The 12,468-nt window shown below is 38.2% G+C and overlaps 2 protein-coding genes across 2 annotated transcripts; both read left to right on the top strand.

Annotated features, from left to right (window-relative positions):
* The first annotated feature begins 1,151 nt into the window (after positions 1–1,151).
* Positions 1,152–6,310, top strand: LOC113661701 (E3 ubiquitin/ISG15 ligase TRIM25-like). The gene is made up of 5 exons (XM_027176112.2): positions 1,152–1,852; positions 4,840–4,902; positions 5,027–5,243; positions 5,550–5,606; positions 5,769–6,310. Exons 1-5 carry the CDS (start codon positions 1,280–1,282, stop codon positions 6,290–6,292), a joined length of 1,434 nt encoding a protein of 477 aa, XP_027031913.2. The 5' UTR covers positions 1,152–1,279; the 3' UTR covers positions 6,293–6,310.
* A 4,110-nt stretch (positions 6,311–10,420) lies between these two features.
* On the top strand, positions 10,421–11,663 carry LOC125145858 (tripartite motif-containing protein 29-like). The gene is made up of 2 exons (XM_047820417.1): positions 10,421–11,008; positions 11,228–11,663. The coding sequence occupies exons 1-2, from the start codon at positions 10,673–10,675 to the stop codon at positions 11,255–11,257; spliced, it is 366 nt and encodes a 121-aa protein (XP_047676373.1). The 5' UTR covers positions 10,421–10,672; the 3' UTR covers positions 11,258–11,663.
* The last annotated feature ends 805 nt before the right edge of the window (positions 11,664–12,468 follow it).

The following is a 12,468-nucleotide window of genomic DNA, read 5'->3' as shown; positions in this document are numbered from 1 at the left end:
CAAGAGCTGTAAACTAGCGCAATTTGATTGAATAACGTAAACAATTAGCAACATTAACTCGCGCTGGTGATTATGATTCATTCTGATTCATGAGTCGAATCTTTTGAGTCCGTTCACCAAAATAACTTCAACGTTCGTTGACCCAGTCCTTAAGTTACATAATTCCACCAGGAGGTGGCAGCAGTGAGTATCTTTCTATACATTATGGAGATGTAAAATACACATGAATTTGAATACACATGTTCAATCCACATAGAGATGGTCTGGTGAATTTTATTTCCAATTTCAGTCAACAATACATCCAACCAGTGACGTGCAAAAGTAATGGCACAATTTTGGAAGCAACATGTTATCTAGAGAATCCAGATTGTTATTTTTTTAATCTTTTGTGAATTAACAAGGTCTAATTTTGCAGATTTTGATGTGTGTAAGTGTATTTTGCTTTTTAAAAGTAGTACAATGAAGACAAAACAGAGGCCAAGGGACATGTGATGGCCAACAGGAAAAACTAGTCAAATAAAATATATATAAATAGATGGACAGACAATAAAAACCAGTATAGCAGAAACTGGAAAAGGGCTTGGTGATGTCAGGAGTGAAGCCACAATTGAACTTTACATAAATGTTGGTGGTGTGTTTCTATCAGAAGTATAATTGTGAACAGGTACGCATGATTAAAAGTCTGGTAAAAGTCTGGTAAAAGATATTTTAAATAGTATTACCTATTATTACAAAACAAAGTAGGATACTACAGTTTTATTCCAGGACTCATGTGTTGTGTCAGGAGAGTGTGTGTGTGGATGGTTCCTGGAAGGTGAAGTGGACTTTTAAAGGTTTTGTAACACAAACTTGTCAGTGTCATATCAGTGATATTCTGTCTATAAGATATTATTCACAAACACTCCAGCAATGATATAAAAAACATGCTGTTTATGTGAAAATAATTTCCCATTTAAATATCCTGTGTTAAAGGAAAAAAGTTCAAGACAAATTTATCTTTACTATATATCGAAATTTGTGAAACTGTGTGGTTGAGCTTCCTGTCAAAGCGGTTAATGTCTCAGCCTCCTCTTTTTTTAAAGTCACGCCCCATCTGTAGGACACAATATAATACTCTCCGGAAATTGAAGTTCATTTCAGAGAAAACGAAAACCCAAGGTGGCATTCACAGTTGACTCTCTCTCTCTCTGTCTCTCTGTCTCTCTGTCTCTCTCTCTCTCTCTCTCTCTCTCTCTCTCTCTCTCTCTCTCTCTCTCTCTCAGGGTGTGACTGTAGAAAAATGGCAGTTGCCAGGACTTCAATATCTCATGATCTTTATATCTGTCCACTGTGTCAAAATCTCCTAAAGGATCCAGTGACTATTCCCTGTGGCCGCAGTTACTGTAAGGAGTGTATTATTCACTTCTGGGATACAAAAGAGCAGAGGAGCTGTCCTCAGTGTGGAGATACTTTCATACTAAGGCATGTTCTATGCAAGAACAACAAACTGGCTAAAAAGGTGGAGGAACTGAAGAAGATTCAACTTCAGCCTGCTCACTTTTACGCTAGACCTGGAGATGTGGAGTGTGATTCCTGCATCGGGCGAAAACACAAAGCTGTCAAGTCCTGTCTGGTTTGTTTAGCCTCCTTTTGTAAAGATCATCTTAAACCTCACGATCAGTCTCCTGCCTTTAAGAAGCACAAGTTAGTTGAAGCCTGTGCAGAGCTCCAAGAGAAGATCTGCTCTGAACATGACAAACTGCTGGAGATCTACTGTCGTACTGACAAAAGCCTCATCTGTCACTTGTGTACGATGGATCAACACAGAGGTCATGATACAGTTTCAGCTGAAACAGAAAGAACTAAAAAACAGGTAAGAACTGGATATTATTCTTAAATTCATATAGAATTTCTAATCTAATTTCTATCCAGTTACATGACTTACATTCTGTGTGAAGTAAAGCCAGGAAATGTTATACAACCAACAGAAAAACAAACTTGCTTTAAATATTTTATCTTTATCTATCTAATCTGCTGCATAAGCACTCAGGCAACATAGAAGCACAAAATCTGGCATCAGTCCTAAGACCTAAGTACAACATAACATCTAAATCAGGTCAGACAAGTTCCACATTTCCTCAGATTTTTACTAATGCAGCTTATCTCATAATTACATGTATCTGTTTGTCTGCTTCAGCTGTTTAGCAGATCTCCAGGAACAACATAAGCTGATTTTAATATACAGTAAATGGTTTTGGATGCACAGTTTCTAAAATGAAAGCTTTATCCAACGTCCAAATATTTATGGACTTGACACAAATGAAATCTTACTGCAACTGACAGAAGGCCAAAATCCGTATTATGATATAAACATCAACACTGGTGTAATACAGTAGTTGTGTTGTGTGTGTGGGTTAAAGGGCTTAATAATAATTACCACAGGCACTATGATGAGTTATTAATTAATAGTTTTACTCTCTTTCTTTTCTCTTTTGTATTTACCTCGACCCGAGGGGTCACAGCTGCCGCATCTCCCCACTTAATATAAACCCATTTTTTTTTCCTTTTTCTTAGAGTCTACCCATCAAAGTCAAAGACATTTCATTTTGCTCTTACACCTTTCTCTCTATAACGCTGTTACAGAGCTTTAGCACGTATGTATGTATGTATGTATGTATGTATGTATGTATGTATGTATGTATGTATGTAATGTTTGCACTTTAGCTGCAATAAAATTGTTAGTTTAATGTTTAATATACTGAAGTAGATGTCGAAAAATATACAGAGCTGACTGTATACTATATATTAGGGGTGGCACGGTTCACAAAACCCACAGTTCGGTTCGTTTTAGGGTCACGGTTTTCGGTTCTGTACGGTTCTTGTTGTTATTTTTTTCTTTTAATATTCAACACTCCAGAAATTTCCTTCAGCATTTGATATATAGCTTAATTAGCTTAATTATCCACAATTTAGGTTCACAGTATTAACATTTTTGTAATGTACAGTAATCATGCACTAACTGAATTTGACACATTAGGCACATCATTGGGACATCTCTGAGTAAAAGCTAAGTGAGATTTTGATACAGCACGAGAGAAGACATCGATGATGACACGATTTTTGTTTATTTGGCAACAAAAAAAGGAGAACATGTGTCGTTATCTCGACAGGAACTTGTGCCTTTTTAGCACACAAAGACTGAAATTAACTTGCATTTATCAAACTGCCAACTTCAGTGTAGCTCTTACAACAATAGCAAAGGCCATAATCATAAAGTCAAGCATAAGCTTAACATCTTAACACAACTGTCATATTAGAAGTGTTGCCATTAGCATATTGAATGCATCTTGCACAATGCTTGCACACACACGCGCAGTTCTATCTACAGTTTTATTTATAACATGAAATCCAAAATGTTCACACACACCGGACAGCCTTCATTATCTCCTCTACTTTCCATTTCCGCAGCACTCCTTACATAACTTTTACTGTCTGTATGCATGTTCGCGTGAAACCGTCTGAAGCGAAACTGAGCACGGGGCTACATTGCGCATGCGTCGAACCGTGCGACGCGCACACGAACCGAACCGAGACAAGCGAACCGAACGGTTCGGGTGTTTTTTCATGTACCGTGCCTCCCCTACTATCAGTGGTGTAGTCTAGTTTTTGTAGTGAGTATACTGTGATTTTTTCCCCCCTCCCAGCCTCATACGCATCCACCCTAGAGCGACACCCCATAGGCACCACCACACTCACTAACGCATAAAATATGCATCTACATGTAATTGAGAGCATTATTAAAGACTGTTTATGTGTTAGCAACATTCACATTTACTATAAGCAACAAAAGACAGTCAGCTGATAAAACCTGTGCTCCAGGTCCCATATTCATATAACATTTAAGGCTAAATGTAGCTCTTAAAGGTATAAAGTTCACCCAAAAATGAAAATTGTGTTATTTCCTCACCCTCAATTTGTTCCAAAACTGTATGAGTTTGAACCCATGTCAGCACCCATTGACTTTCACAGTAGGAAAAAATATAGACTATGAAAGTCAGTGGGTGCTGCCAACTGTCTGATTACCAACATTTTTCAAAATATCATTTTTTGTGTTAAACAGAAGAAAGAAACTCATACAGTTTTGGAACAAATTGAGGGTGAGGAAATAACACAATTTTCATTTTTGGGTTTGGGTGCTGTGCTCGATACTGTTCAGTTCAGTTATTGAGGATTCTGATGGCTTACACAGTCTGGTCATGAGGCCCGAATGTTTCGAGACCTTTTTTCCAGACAGCAAGAGGGTGAAGAGTGTGTGTGAGGTGTGTGTGAGTTCGTCCGCAACGCTGTTGGCTTTGCGGATGCAATGTGTGGTGTAAATGTCCATGATAGAGGGAAGAGAAACTCCAATGATCTTCTAAAAATATAATGAACTCTAACTTCTGTTATTTAAAAAAACAGAGAGTATATATATATATATATGTATATATATATATATATATATATATATATATATATATATATATATACATGTATATATATATATATATATATATATATATATATATATATATATATATATATATATATATATATATATATATATATATATATAAAATATTTTTATAATATACATTTATTTATTTATTTATTTATTTGTTTGTTTGTTTGTTTGTTTGTATTTTGTTTATTTGCTTGTGAGATCATGTTTAGTTTGGGTTTTTTATTTTTTGCTATAAGTATTTAGACTAAACTTTAGACCAGTTCACATAATTTTATCACTTCAATTGTTTCACTTCAGTTATTATTGACAAGCTGATTTCCTGATGCAGAAATAATGAAATGTGTTTTATTTGGTCTCAGAATGAGCTAAAGGAGGATCAGAAGAAGGTGCAGGAGCAGAAACAGACTGTGGAGTCTAAAAAGGTGAGGAGTGAAACACACACACACAAACACACACACACACACCCTAAAAGCTCATTACAGCAACAAGAAGTTCCTGTTTGCGATTACGAGTGTGTCTTCTCTATGATGTGTTTCCTCTCTGTAGAGTTTCCTGTCTCTCTGTGTTTCTCCTGGATGTGACGACTCACCCAGCTTCACCGTCAATCAACATCTCTCATTCGATGGAACGAAGAAATCTCTCTCAGATCTGAAAAAAGGAGTCAAACAAATCTGTGAGAAGAAATTAAACAAAATCCAACCACAAGCATTTGATCTGCATCATCATACAGAGAGCCACAACATTCATGATACAGAAATCGAAAGTAAGCAGGAAGAACAACGATAATAAAATAATATTTTACATCAGGCTTTTATTATCAGAATTTTTAAATCAAAATTATTTAACAAAAAGTGTGATTACATTTTAATTATTGACATTTTAAATTCTACATAAAAAGGTGTATATTCTCAAAGCTTCACCTCACCTTCTCAAAAATGGTCGCTTGTTCTTATGTTTTGAGGTGTTACTTATTTGAAATTCAAATGCTGCACATTTGTACATTTACATTCGTATTTAAAGGGTTTCCTTTGTCTTTTGTTGCCTCTAATGTGTCTCTGTGTCTCCACGGTTGCAGCAGGTCAGATGATTTTACCCTCAGAGGCAAAGAGCAGGGATTTTTTGCAGTGTAAGTGTATAACACAGACACACACACACACACACACACACACACACACACACACACACACACACACACACACACACACACACACACACACAAACACACACTTCTCATGATTAACATCTATCCTTTGGAAATTTTATATATATATTCATTTTATTACTGTAGATTTCTGTTATCTGACGCTGGATCCAAACACAGTACATCATCGACTCATTCTGTCTGAGAAGAACAGAGTGGTGACATGGAGTGGGACAGATCAGCGATACTCTCATAATCCAGAGAGATTTGACTCCAAGACTCAAGTGTTGTGTAAGGAGAGTGTGTGTGAACGCTGTTACTGGGAGGTGGAGTGGAGAGGTAGTGTGTCCATATCAGTCTCAAATAAAGAGATCAGCAGGAAAGGAAATGCTAATCAGTGTTTGTTTGGATATAACAATCAGTCCTGGAGTCTGGGGTGTTCTTCTTCCTCTGTCTCTTTCTGGCACAACAACATACAGACTAAGCTCCATGGTCCATCACCCTCCAGAATAGGAGTGTATGTGGATCACAGTGCAGGAACTCTGTCCTTCTACAGCGTGTCTGACACCATGAGGCTCCTCCACAGAGTCCACACCACATTCACTCAGCCTCTATACGCTGGGTTCCGGTTATGGTATAACTCAACTGTGAAGTTATGTGATTCAAAATAAACATTTTTATGCCTCCAACAAGCATTGAATTTCTAGTTTGTCCATCCAGTCGATATTTTAAGAAGGTCCACATTATGAAACAGAATGAAAGTCACACACAGATAGATCAAAATTATTAAACAGCTTTGATGCACATTTAACATCTTTAACATTTACACTCCTCTGGAGTGGCCAGTGGTGGCTAAAGTGGTTAAGGCTCTGGAAAGTCATAGTTCAAGCCCTAGCACCACAAAGCTGCTGCTGTTGGGCCCCTAAGCAAGGCTCTTAACCCTCTCTGCTCCAAGGGTGCTGTAGCAGGGCTGTCCCTGCACTCTGACCCTACCTTCCAAGGCTGGGATACGTAAAGAGAGAATTGAATCATGCTGTAATGTGTGAGGTCTGTCCAAAAAAAGTACAGCCATTGTTAAAATAATGAACGGTTTGAGCTACATACTAGAGGTCTTCACGGGTCCACTAAGATCCGAAAACCCGAGGTCCAACCCGAGACCCGAGTGAGTTCGGGTCTAAGTTTCACTTGTGCCTCGGACACAGGTCGGGTATAATAATAGCGGCATCAGGTCTCGGGTAATTTAAAATGAATGTGTTTTTACCGAACGGACCCGAGAAGACCCGAACTACTGTATCTCGCCTGTGTGCATCGACTCGAGTCCTTTTCCAACCTCTCCTCTGTTTGCCAAGACCGCTTGTGACATGTGGCTGGTGACGTGTGGATGGCGTTAAGCTAATTTTCGTTGAAACAGACCTGTCAATCAATTTTGAATCCACGCTGTAGCGGTTTACTTTAGTGTAGAGTTATGCAACATTCGGGTCCAGTCGGGTTAAAAAAAATTGCCAACGGGTCGGGTCGGACTCGGGTCTAATTTTTTTCGGTTTGTCTTGGGTCGGGTCTTTCTTAAAAAAAGAAAAATATGCACGTCGGGTTCGGAGGTTCGGGGAAAAGGTGATTCGGGTCACTTCAGGTCGGGTACATTTCTTTAGACCCAAGAAGACCTCTACTTCATACTGTGCATGTATCCTGGCAGCCAAAGAGAGTAGGGCACAAGACACCATTGACTAAGCATGTGTATTGTGTGACTGACGCATTCAAAATAACCGAGTAAGTAGAGTAACGAATCTGCATCAAATTTAGTGTCAAGCTTGAACATTCCTCAGTGGAAACTATTTGGATGATTCAGAAGGCTTTCGGGGACAAATCCAGTGCAACTAAAAGTGGCACAAATACTTTCAAGATGGTTGAGAAACTGTAGAATGTGATCCACTTTCTTGAAAGCTTGAAACAAACAGAACATCTGAGAACAATTAACATGTTTGGACTGCAGTTTGAACTAGGAACCTGAAGTTGAGCTGGGGATTCCAAAAACTACTGCGTACAAGATTTTTCTTCTCCACAATACAGAATCCAGTGGAGGATAGTGAGGTGAAACGTCTATTCTACCCCGGCTTGATAGCTTCTTCACATTATTCTTCCATGTCTTGCAGAGGATACAGGATACAGTTCCTAAGACTCATGGTTCTAGTTATAACTCAATTATGCAATGGCTGGCTCGCTTTCACTTTGACCTCAGTGAATTCCTGGTACCCCATAAATTAAAAATTAAATTAAAATTAAATTAAAAAATCCAGATTAAATCGTGACATACGGCCAAGTACGGTGAACCATACTCAGAATTTGTTCTCTGCATTTAACCCATCCAAAGTGCACACACACAGCAGTGAACACACACACTGTGAACACACACCCTGAGCAGTGGACAGCCATTTATGCTGCGGCGCCCGGGGAGCAGTTGGGGGGGTTCAGTGCCTAGCTCAAGGGCACCTCAGTCGTGGCTGGCCCGAGACTCGAACCCACAGCCTTTGGGTTACGAATCAGATTATCTAACCATTAGGCCACGACTGCCCCATATATATATATATTTATATTTACATCATTTAGTTTTCTTTTTAAAATGGTTTACATTTACAGCATTGAGGAAAATGCCCTTATCCAGAGTAACTTACATTTCATCTCATTTATATACAACTGAGCAATTGAGGGTTAAGGGCCTTGCTCAAGGGCTCAGCAGTGGAAACCTGGTAGATCTGGAATTTGAACTCACGACCTTCCAATCAGGGGTCCAATTCCTTAATCACTAAGCTACCACATTAGTATAATAACATGAATTACTCCAGTGTGGGAGTGTGAAGACAGTCTCTGGAGGCCAACTGGGCTCTATTTGAGATGTGGGCGCATCATTTAATCCGAAAGCACAAGACCTTTTTTAATTGAAAGGTGACGGTATAGAATGGAGCACCAGGTTACTAATAGTTACTAAAATATTATTACAACTAGGGTTGGGAACCGAGAACCGGTTCTTATTCAGAACCGGTTCTGTTTTTTATTTCCGCGCGGAATTTTTAAGTTTCGGTTCCAAATGCGGTTCCGATGCGATGACGGGCAAATCTCTTTGAGCGGGCACTTTAAATAGCCACGTCTTACCTCATGAATATTAATTGTTTACACTGTTTACAGTCACACAACCAAATTAACGCAGCTTACCACAGAAATCAGTCACTCGAGCTGCTAAATAAATGTCTAAAAAAAAAAAGTTAAATTTGATGTTGGATTTATTTAAATTTAAATAGATATGAATTGAAATGCTCTGTTTAAAATATTTAAAGAGTGATTAATAAACACAAATGGAATTGTTTAAGTATTGTGCATTATTTTTCACATTTCGTTTATTATGGAATCGGAATCAGAACCGGGAATCGTAAAACAGAACTGGAACCGGAATCGGAACCGGAAAATTCCTTTTGATACCCAACCATAATTACAACCGACAAATGAACAGATTCTTCTGGAACATATTCACACAAAATGTTATTAGTATTCATAACTGCATTACAATTTAGATTACTGTAACTTTATTGCTAATCCGTACCGTGAGCGAGATGGATGTCGTCCTAAAAGTCATTAATCAGATTGTTGTAGGAGTCACTTTAAAATAAATAAAAAATGAGAAGTAACAAATTAGATTTGAGAATATTTAAAACAGGACCTAAATGGAAATAGCAAACCACTAAAATGAAGAGATGCTGTTGCTGACCTGGGAGCCATAAACCATCTCGCTACATTGGCAACAGACGATTTATCAGACACGACCTGACGGTCTCAATGCTTTCAAAAGTCTGATCTGACCATCAAGCTCTTTGCTTTTATTTTGATTTTTGTTTGCCATCTCCACATGTTAAATTTTGTCATTTGTTTTCCTTTGGATTTGCTTCACAATGATGACTTCCTTATGAAGCTGATTTGGTCTTTTTACATTTGAATTTTGCTACTAAATTTGGTTGAGATACATTTTTGCATTTGTAGCATAAAAATGTCATTTTTTTGTTGATTGATTCCTAAACAGTGATGTGCTGTCAGTTACTTTATGTTCATAAACATTCCAGTGATGATGTTATTAATACACAATCAAATATTTCTCTCTCTCTCTCTCTCTCTCTCTCTCTCTCTCTCTCTCTCTCATCTTCTACCACTTATCCAAACTTCTTGGGTCACGGGGAGCCTGTGCCTATCTCAGGCGTCATCGGGCATCGAGGCAGGATACACCCTGGACGGAGTGCCAACCCATCACAGGGCACACACACTCTCATTCACTCACTCACTCGCACACTACTGACAATTTTCCAGAGATGCCAATCAACCTACCATGCATGTCTTTGGACTGGGGGAGGAAACCGGAGTACCCGGAGGAAACCCCCGAGGCACGGGGAGAACATGCAAACTCCACACACACAAGGCGGAGGTGGGAATCGAACCCCCAACCCTGGAGGTTTGAGGCGAACGTGCTAACCACTAAGCCACCGTGTCCCCCGGTATAGAATACATTAAATTTAAATGGATTAAAACACACTTTTCTTAAAAGCCTGAACTTAAATTGAAGTATTTACTAGGTCTTTAAACAAAATAATTTTTTTTTTGTTTTACACACTTTTGTATCATATTTGATACCTCAGGCACACAATTTACTGAACAGAACAATGTATATTTATTTTTATAACAAAAGCGATAGTTGTTCATTGTATTTTGAATATTTGAAACATATATTTTGGAATATTTTGAAACATTCATTTGCAGTTTCTACACTTGTTCGGACAAATATGGACTTTATATTTCCTACGTTCCAAATTGAATACAACAGGATTTTCAGGAAAGTATTGATAACGTGTTTGGTGCGGAGGTCTCAGAAACTCATGTAGCAAATAGGACACAACAGGCCTTACAGGGTTAAAGCCTGAACTCGTTTTTAAAACCACACCCATTCACTCTGTCATGTTCTAACGCATAGAAGCAGGAAGCTCATTTCAGACAAAACTCTCCAACTGTTCCGTCGGATGAATATTATGGCTAAAGTGGTAGAGAAACAGAAGACCGATGTGGAGTGTGATTCCTGCACAGGGAGAAAACGCAAAGCTGTTAATTCCTGTCTGGTTTGTTTAGCCTCCTATTGTGAGGAACATCTTAAACCTCACTATCAGTCTCCTGCCTTTAAGAAGCACAAGTTAGTTGAAGCCTGTGCAGAGCTCCAAGAGAAGATCTGCTCTGAACATGACAAACTGCTGGAGATCTACTGTCGTACTGACCAAAGCCTCATCTGTCACTTGTGTATGGAAAAACAACACAAAGACCATGATACAGTTACAGCTGAAACAGAAAGAACTGAAAAGGAGGTGAGAACCGGATATCATTATTGTTTTTAAAAGTCAGTTACTATTTCTGTTTTTAGCTGTTTATTGTCATACACTGTGAAATGAAAATGTTAACTATGTTGTTGGAAAGAAGTGTTAATCTGGTTATACATATTCCTCATTTGGGTGACACTAGAGACTGTGATTACAAATTATTATAAACACTTGAGGGTGCACCTACAGGTAATGTTTTTTCTACAGTCAGATACGGTCAATATAGAGTTAAGTTGAGTTATGGAGCATCTGAGCAGCTCAGAAATCAGCACATCATCTGAGTTTATTATGGAATCACACCAGCTCCTCCGTGCTGAAGCCTTCAAATGTTCAATGATGGACATGCATCGTATGTAGACAGTTATTTTGTTTATTCATTAAGAGGTTGTTCTCCACAAAGTCCTCATGTAGGCAGCGACTTCTCTTGAAATATCCGAAATCGTGCGGCGGAATCCGACTGGAGCTAGGACTTCTGAAACATTTGAACCTTTGAAACAGTTTGTTTAGTTGTGTTCATTTCTAATACATTAAAATAAATATATTTAGATTTAGTTAATAATTCAATTCAAGTTTATTTGTATAGCGCTTTTTACAATAGACATTGTCTCAAAGCAGCTTTACAGAACATAAACATAGAGCAGAAGGTAAACATAATTAATGATAAAGGAAATAACGGATAATAAAAGTAAAAGAATTGACAGAATAAAAAATTCTAGATTATTATTAGATATAAATAGTTCACAATGTGTATGTATTTATCCCCCTATGAGCAAGTCTGAGGTGACTCAGGCAGCAGTGGCAAGGAAAAACTCCCTTAAATTGGTAAAGGAAGAAACCTTGAGAGGAACCGGACTCAAGGGGGAACCCATCCTCATCTGCGTGACACTGGGGGTGTGATTGTAAATATACATTAAATGCATTAATATTAAAAAGATAAAAGCCACAGATGACACCACATTTACCTGTCTGAGAATGTGGGTGTTTTAATGTATACTTATATTATATTCTAATATAATTAGTTGCATAAAGAAATGTATTTTATTTGGTCTCAGAATGAGTTAGTGGAGGAGGTAATGAAATCTCAGCAGAGGATCCAGGAGAAGCAGAAGAAGGTGCAGGAGCTGAAACAGACTGTTGATATTATTAAGGTGAGGAGGAAACTGAGAGATTCACATAAACACACACATTATAGAGTCACTGTGAGATAAAGTGTTGATCTTTAAATTTATGTGTGTGTGTGTGTGTGTGTGTGTGTGTGTGTGTGTGTGTGTGTGTGTGTGTGTGTGTGTGTGTGTGTGTGTGTGTGTGTGCACGTTGTGGTGGAAATTCTATTCTATTAATCAAAGATAATAGTTCAAGTGAACTTTTCACTAAGTTGCAGAGAAGCAAAGTAAGAATTTCATTGTGCAGGGTAACATGCTTTCTGTCTGTGCATATGGCAATAAACA

Source organism: Tachysurus fulvidraco, chromosome 11, assembly GCF_022655615.1.
Source record: "Tachysurus fulvidraco isolate hzauxx_2018 chromosome 11, HZAU_PFXX_2.0, whole genome shotgun sequence".
NCBI classification, from domain to species: domain Eukaryota; kingdom Metazoa; phylum Chordata; class Actinopteri; order Siluriformes; family Bagridae; genus Tachysurus; species Tachysurus fulvidraco.
The sequence above is the reverse complement of the archived record's forward strand: the minus strand, read 5'-3'. Positions and strand labels throughout refer to the sequence as shown.

Excerpts from the sequence above, each read along its gene's own strand:
- LOC113661701 (XM_027176112.2), top strand. The coding sequence starts at position 1,280 with ATGGCAGTTGCCAGGACTTCAATATCTCATGATCTTTATATCTGTCCA. Across the intron at positions 4,903-5,026 it reads AGACTGTGGAGTCTAAAAAG|AGTTTCCTGTCTCTCTGTGT; the intron begins GTGAGGAGTGAA and ends TCCTCTCTGTAG. Across the intron at positions 5,244-5,549 it reads TCATGATACAGAAATCGAAA|TTGCAGCAGGTCAGATGATT; the intron begins GTAAGCAGGAAG and ends GTGTCTCCACGG.
- LOC125145858 (XM_047820417.1), top strand. The coding sequence starts at position 10,673 with ATGAATATTATGGCTAAAGTGGTAGAGAAACAGAAGACCGATGTGGAG. Across the intron at positions 11,009-11,227 it reads CAGAAAGAACTGAAAAGGAG|TCAGATACGGTCAATATAGA; the intron begins GTGAGAACCGGA and ends TTTTTTCTACAG.